Source organism: Cannabis sativa, chromosome 1 (genome assembly GCF_029168945.1).
Source record: "Cannabis sativa cultivar Pink pepper isolate KNU-18-1 chromosome 1, ASM2916894v1, whole genome shotgun sequence".
In the NCBI taxonomy this organism is placed as follows: Eukaryota; Viridiplantae; Streptophyta; class Magnoliopsida; order Rosales; family Cannabaceae; genus Cannabis; species Cannabis sativa.
Window position 1 is genome coordinate 9,075,963 of NC_083601.1, and position 7,343 is coordinate 9,083,305.

General features: G+C 30.5%; 1 protein-coding gene across 2 annotated transcripts; it reads left to right on the forward strand.

The window, feature by feature from the left end:
- Positions 1-532: 532 nt before the first annotated feature.
- Positions 533-4,088, forward strand: LOC115707223 (uncharacterized protein At2g39910). 2 transcript variants are annotated; one of them, XM_061103494.1, is made up of 9 exons: positions 533-663; positions 758-1,292; positions 1,388-1,474; positions 1,707-1,897; positions 2,189-2,384; positions 3,013-3,077; positions 3,284-3,385; positions 3,490-3,589; positions 3,722-4,088. In XM_061103494.1, exons 1-8 carry the CDS (start codon positions 623-625, stop codon positions 3,572-3,574), a joined length of 1,302 nt encoding a protein of 433 aa, XP_060959477.1. In that variant the 5' UTR covers positions 533-622; the 3' UTR covers positions 3,575-3,589; positions 3,722-4,088. The 2 variants fall into 2 exon arrangements, with proteins under 2 accessions (XP_060959477.1, XP_060959476.1); XM_061103493.1 differs by having other exon boundaries at positions 3,490-4,088.
- Positions 4,089-7,343: the final 3,255 nt, after the last annotated feature.

Genomic DNA, 7,343 nt, shown 5'->3' on the forward strand with positions numbered 1-7,343 from the left:
CCGTGTCCTTCGGAGATGTGGCGTCCCCCCCCTCAGGATTGGTTGAAGCTGAATTGTGATATCAGAGTGGGATTGGATAGCATGTGTGCGGCTGTGGTTGCAAGGGATCATGTTGGCAAGGTGATCTGGGTGGTTACTTCTAAGATGGACTTTTCCAGTGCTCTCTGTGGGGAAGCAATGGCGTGCTGTCTGGCCCTTCAGGAAGCAAAAGTTCGAGGTGTCAAGTATCTTATTCTGGAGAGTGATTCGAGGGTGGTAATCAACGCTCTTAATGGGAAGGAGTCCCGTTGGGAGATTGATAACTTCGTCTCCTTTTGTAAAATCACATCCCCTTTCTTTATTGGTTGTAGTTTTGATTATGTTAGTAGACGCTGTAATTTTATGGCCCATAATGTGGCTAAGTGGGCGTTTTCTCTTCAGAGGTTTGGCATTGTGCCTCTTTCCTCCTTGCCCGAAAATATACTTTGTAATGACCGTGAGGTCTAACAGTTTATTTAATCTATCGTACGTACGCTTTTCTTCAAAAAAAAAAGAAGAAGACCCAAGAACTTGAACCTCCCTAAACCCCTATATCCGATTCGTTCCGAGTTAAAGAACTCAGAACTCAGATTGTGTCGGAAAAATGGCGGAATCTATCTCCAACCTTCAGGGCCTTCTATTTCAGTAATCTCCCTCCCTCCAAAGCTCTAATTTTCTTAATTTTCTCCAATTTCTCTTTGTTTGTTGTTTTCATATTTACCTTGCATTTTCTTCTCAGGTTATCGGAGCCGATCAGGAAAACAATATTGGAAACCCCATATACTCCACCGGAGACCGGAAACATCTCCGTCAAAGCCGTAATCGATCAACTTCTTCCTGACAAATCCTCACGTCCAGATTCTAATTTCAGCGACACCCGAATTCGGAACTCAATAAAGGACTTCTCTCTCGCTTGTGCTTTACTATCCTCGGCTCGGTCCCCAACCCACGAGCTCCTCTCATGGATTCCTCTGTCCGTTTCGATTTTGGCAGAATCGGCCTTTTGCGAGCTCTCGAAAGCCCATTGCGTCACTTTCAGCGAAACGAATGCGAGGAAGATCGCGGAACTGGGTTTGAATTATGGAATGATGACCGAGGAGAATAGATTGATTGCGGAATTGATTCCTCAGGTGCTCCCATCGTTGAAGGACATTATTCAGGAGAGTTCCGTCGATAAATCAGATGAAGTCAATGAGTTCTCGGCGGCTTCGGCTAGAGCCCCCGTTGGTTTCGCCATTGTTGCTGCTTATCAGTTTAGATGGTTTGTGACGAAGGTTTGAAGTTGTGGTAGACTTTTATAAATTTTTAAGCACTTGTGTTTGTTTTTGTGGCTTTTATTTGATCTGGGCTATCGTTTTTTCTCCTTCAGATTGATTATCCACATTTGGGGAAGTTGTGTGCTTTAGTGATACCTTGTGCGCTTACGGCCGTCGATCACTGGTCGACAGAGGTTAAAGTATGTGCTTTTATTAACTTGTATATTTATTACATTCTTTTCCCATCATTTTTTCTATTCCTATTTGATATTTTGTGGTTTTAATTAATGGTTGTGCGTTACTAGTTATTTTAGCTCAGAATTATTAACTTTTTCTTTTCTTTTTGAATGTGTTGAATTGTTTATCTTATATGGAAAATCATTGGATATTGTTAGCAGGTGGATCATACTTGTTTTCCTCTGTTAATTTCAGGGTCAGGGAATGATTAGCTTTATACACATAGGGAAGAATGTAAATGCTGCTGAGCTTGGTTCGTATAGTGATGTGATTTTGGATGCATGCTGCCAAAATATTGCTTCTGATGATGAGATATGGCATCTTGTGGTAGAGATGTCGGTGGTTCTTGTGACTTGCATCCAACAAAGTAATCCTCGCAGTCCATGGTATACTTGTTTATCTGTATGGTTTGCAGTGTTACTTCTTTTTTGTTATATATTACTTTATATGGTGTTTTTCTACATTGCTGGTTCTTTACAATTATTATGGATGAGACTAAAATCAAGCTTTGCGAAAGTGGTTTTGTTTCATTTCAATTTTCACTGGGTTGATTTAGATTGTTATTGCTAACTTAAGTGCTGTCTTTGTTTTCTGTTCGGTGTTCTTTTTCGTACCTACCAACTAATGCTCACTTTATCTCATTTATTGCTTTTCAATGGACATTAACCCTTGTACAGGTTTGAAAGGATTCTAAATGAGATGCTGAGCCATTTGGACCGCCAACCAAGGAACATGGATCGTCGTGTTGCGTGGCTTCAACATGTTGAGCCACTTTTCAATAGTATTGGTCTTTTCTTATTAGCCCATTTTAGGCGAATTTTTCCTCTATTCTTTCAGTGGATGGGTGCTGATGATGATGAGACTGTTATACTGGTAAGGACATTTTCATAAATGAGAAGTGTTTATTTGATCTCATATCTTTTGCTCCCTTGCTGTGGATGAAGATATGTGTTTTCATGTGGGTGTATTGGATTGAAAATAGATAATCAACTTAACCCGATAGAATCGGATAGATCATGTCAGTGACAATAAGACTTTAAGTACCATCCTCAATTATATCCTCTCTCTATTCAGCCAAGAAAACTATATTCTCTCTCTCTCTCTCTCTAAGCTTGTATTTTAAGAAATTGAGCTCTACCTAAATAGTAATAAGTTGTAACAATTGTATCAAAGCAAAAACATTTGAATCGGACTACTGTCATTGAAGGGACGTCTTAAGTGAAATCACTTACAGGGTGTCAAACAGCGTCAACTTTGAGTAAGTGGCTGTGGAAATCAACTCTAATGGAGGTTTATAATTACGATCACGTGGGACTGAGTATTTGTTATCGTTTATAATACCTTAGTCATCTTCCTCTTATTGGTTAGTGTGTTGAGAGAATGAGTCATACTTTAGCCTAAGTTGTTGCAACCTACAGATGTATCTCTAGGTGTTTGTTATATTTCTGTACTTGGTTTTTAACCCGTTGGTAATAATTCTGATAATATAAATCTTTTACAGGTTCTGAAACAGATTTTTACAGTTATAAGGCTAACATGGATCCGTAACACACCCTATGTTGATAGGTAAGCAAAGAAACTAGTATCCAATTTTCAAATAAGGGAAAAGAGTTTACGTATTAAGTAAAGAGTGCTCTAAAATGATGTATGTTGGTGAACACAAATGAACTTTATTTATCCATCTCTCCATCCTTCTTGTAACTCTAGATATATATTGGTAGGAAGGAGTGCTTTCTATCATGTTATATAGTTTATTGATGATTTGATTTTAGGCTGGTAGATGAACTAAGTGCATTGTACAAAGGAGCATCATCGAAAAAGTCTCATGAAGATATTAAAAGACTCGTTTCTGAGATTCTGACTTTGCTGCAGCAGTAAGGATTATTCTTTTTCCACTTGTTTGCAGAAGCTTTTGCAAACTTACTTGATATATAACCTTATTAGCTGATTTGCTTGAATTTCTTCCACTGTTGTGAAGATGCAAAGGCGTGCAGTTTGAAGCAGCATACGACAAGTACAGAGACGATCCAAGCTTCACAGATGCTGTTCCCTCTCAAAGTTGAAGAAACACTAGAATGGTAATGAAGAGCCTATGATATACTTACTCTCAAATGAGGGCTTGAGGATTCAACATGCTAGTCATGCATCCAAATGCATGAAACAGTGCATCATTCCATATTTATATGTTGGGCCATATCATTGTGATGCAGGTCTCCAGTCCTTGTGTTTTTCTTCAATGGAGAGGGAGTTTGAAAATGATACCATTGCAGGTGACAAATTAATCAAGGGCAATATTGTATATGTTGATGAAACGTTGCTGCTTTGCAATGTGTTGATTATTATTAAATATTGTACAAAGTTGTTAATCTGCATGATGAGAGTGTGAGAGACCTTTTGCCTTTTGGTAAACGAGAAAGAAGGCCTTTAATACTTTTCAGCTTAATAGAAGAGATAAAGGTAGTAGTAGAGGATGCTCTTTCCTAAAGATTAATATTGTGTAATGGAATAGTTTTGTTTAATTGGGAATTTATTGCTGCGTAATTTATGAAAAAGCTTTCCCACCTTTCAGAAAGAAAATGCTAACGTGTCATTGTACTACTGAAGATTCTCTTTTCTTTGCCTAATTCACGATTCTATTTAACAAATCTTAATGATAGTAGGTGCAATACATATTATTTAGAGTAATTGGTGGCCAAGTTTTAGTTTTTATGCACATAATTCTTTTTTTTTTTTTTTGGTCAAAACCCTCAGAAATTTGATTGACAATTCAAATATACAAAGAAAAGTAGACAGGGAGTTTTGTTAAAAAAAAATAAGAAAAAAAGAGTTAAGTGTAAAAAAATCAAAATATAAAAGGATTTTTCCGCAAATAATAGAAAAATAACTCTATTATTTATTTGTTCATTTATTCATACTCAAAGTCCTTAATCCTTGGCAGATAAAAAATAATATATTTAAAAAGAGTCAAACAAAGTATGTGTCGAGTAAAATTCCAATCAGAAAGAGAAAATGTAAAATACCATATAAATATATAATGTGGTAATCTATAAAATATGAAAAGAAATCCAGATTCACAAATTATTTTTTCTTCACTTATTGGAGGGAACAAAGACCGACCCCTTAATACAGTTAGCTGTCATAAATTAAAGATCTGAATTATTGAAACAGACAAATGTTCAAATCCAACGGTATCTCAAGATGTATATATATAATATTTAGTTAATCCACATCATATTGATTTTATAAATATCTTCTAAACCAATTAAATTGATGTCAAACAGTTCCACCTTCATGTGAATTTATTTATGATTGATAATACTCAGAAAGGGAATAAGTTAAAAAAGAGATAATCTGAGTTTCTGCTGGCATGTTTGTATTATAAATATACATATATTTATCCCCAGCCATTAATTTCTTTGAGCTGCATGTTAGAAATAAGGGTAATTATTTTGCGTTACTCTTGAGAATATGCTTTGTTTTAGCTGTTTTTCTTTTGTTGTTTCGGTTTAATATATTCCCTTAATTATCTCAAAAAGGAATAAAATATTGAAGAAGAAAAGGCAATTTTTCGTCTTTAATTCTTAAATAAATAAAAAAGTCTTCTAGTTCATAGAAAAGTGAAATTTTTGTACAATAACTAAAACGAAAATGCATTTTTTAAAAAAAAATAAAAAAACGAAAACGAAAATACGTATTCCAAGATTGAATTTTTATTTTTTTGTTTGCAGAAATCGTAATTTTTTTTTTTTGTTTTTTTGACAATGAACCAGAAATCGTAAATTAAGCACGGGTATTATTATTGTTATTATATTTTAATTTAAATGTTAAAATATATTTATGTATACAAAAGTACAATCTTCAATTATTATTTATTTTTTGAAATAAAAATTAGAAGAATTACTCCATATACTATTTTTTTTAATTTACGATTTGAGTTTCTAAAGTGGTTGCAGTACTAGTTGCAGTAAGGGATTCTGTACGATTTTTTGTTGCAATTTAGGTTGCAGCGCTAGTTGCAATATGAGTTTCTATGCCTAATTCCGTAAAAATGCACAAAAAAAAAAAAAAAAACTGTTTTGAAGTGTAAAAATGAAAAAACCCCTAAAAAGTATTCATATATTAAATTAAAATTAGACCTTGCCATCATTAATATTTTTTAGTATGTACATCTAACATACTATAATAATTGTGGATAAATACGCACTTCGTCACATTATTTTAGGTTCAATTTTTATTAAAACTCAAGTTTAATTAAAAAATATTAACATTATTTGTCTTACTATTATTTGGAGGCAATTTATATAATATGTTTACTTAGTTAATTTACTATATTACAAAAATATGAAAACAAAACATAATTACATAATTCTATACAATTTAATAAAGAATAATTAGTAATTTTTCTTCCTAAATTTTTGAAAATATTGATTTTATCCCTTAAAATATACGGTTTGTTAAGAAACTCCTGAATTTTTATATTTACAGAATTTTAGTCCTTTGTTAAGTTCTGTCTTATTATTCTGTTTAAATGTTGACATGTCTTTGTAAATTAGTAATTTTGCCCCTAAACTTTGACAATTATCAAATCGTACCCCCTCAAAATAAAAACGAGAAAGATTCAATATTTTTTTTTTAATAAATCTTAAAAAATTAATTTAGATCTCTTAAAAAAATAATTTTGAAGGATTAAGAAAATTGAAAATAAAATTAAATTTTAAAACTAATTAAGTGATTAAAAAAATTATTTGTTTTTATTAAAAAATTCATTTAGACATTAAAAATTTAATTTTTGTAAAAACTAAATTTTGTGGGAATAAACTTGGGTCTATTTTGTTTTTCTCAACAAAAAAAAAATGCAGATTTGTTTAAGTAAAGATAACAATTTTTTAGTTTAATTTCTAACTTTCTCCAAAATAATTTTATATTTTTATTGTTTTTTTAATTATTTTTTTTTATTTGTTAAGATATGAGTTTATAAATATAAATAAGTTTGATTTTTTTTATTTCAAAAATCTTAGTTTATTTAATTCTCAATAATTTTGGTTTAATTTTTTAAGATAAGTGTTTATAAATAAAATAAATTTTGAGTTTTTTTTTTAAGAATAATTTAAGCTTTTTTTAGGTAAAATTAATATTTTGTAATAAATTTAATATTTTTATCAAAATTTTTAATACACTTGATTATTCTTTTTTAAGAATTAATAGAATATTATAATTTTTTAAATTAATTTTTTTAATAAAAGATGGCGAATTTTGTATTGGTAAAAATTTAGGGAGTAAAAATGTTAATTTTTGACGGCAAAAGAAATAGAACCTAACAAGTAATATATTTTAAGGGGCGAAATTATATTTTAAGGTAAATTTTTAACAAGTAATATATTTTAAGGGGCGAAATTATATAGTGCCGAAACCGAAAGTTCAGAAAGTAAAAATACTAATTATTTTTTTACATATAAATATTTCCAAATTTAACAAATTAATTATTTTTAATTAATTTTTTTAAAAAATAAACACATAAAATTAAATATATAAAATTATAAATAGATTGAATATTTATATTTTAATATACTACTAAATAATATATTTGAAATTTTAAAAAATATATAAATATATTTACAAATTTTATTTATATTTTATAAACGATATATATTTGTTAAATATTTAATTAGGATTATTAATATACATATCATTCATCCTGCATAAATATACATACAAACAAATACTACTTGATTTTTTTTTGCTAAAACAAATTTTAGTGAGAAAGTAATTATTTTTATTGTATATTGGTGGAAATGTTATTTATTTATTTATTTTTTAAAAAAACGGTGCAAA

What these genes read in the sequence shown, in the direction of transcription:
- LOC115707223 (XM_061103493.1), top strand. Translation starts at nt 623, where the DNA reads ATGGCGGAATCTATCTCCAACCTTCAGGGCCTTCTATTTCA. An exon ending in CTTCAGGGCCTTCTATTTCA is followed by an intron (nt 664 to 757) that starts GTAATCTCCCTC and finishes TTTTCTTCTCAG; the next exon opens with GTTATCGGAGCCGATCAGGA. An exon ending in AGTAATCCTCGCAGTCCATG is followed by an intron (nt 1,898 to 2,188) that starts GTATACTTGTTT and finishes ACCCTTGTACAG; the next exon opens with GTTTGAAAGGATTCTAAATG.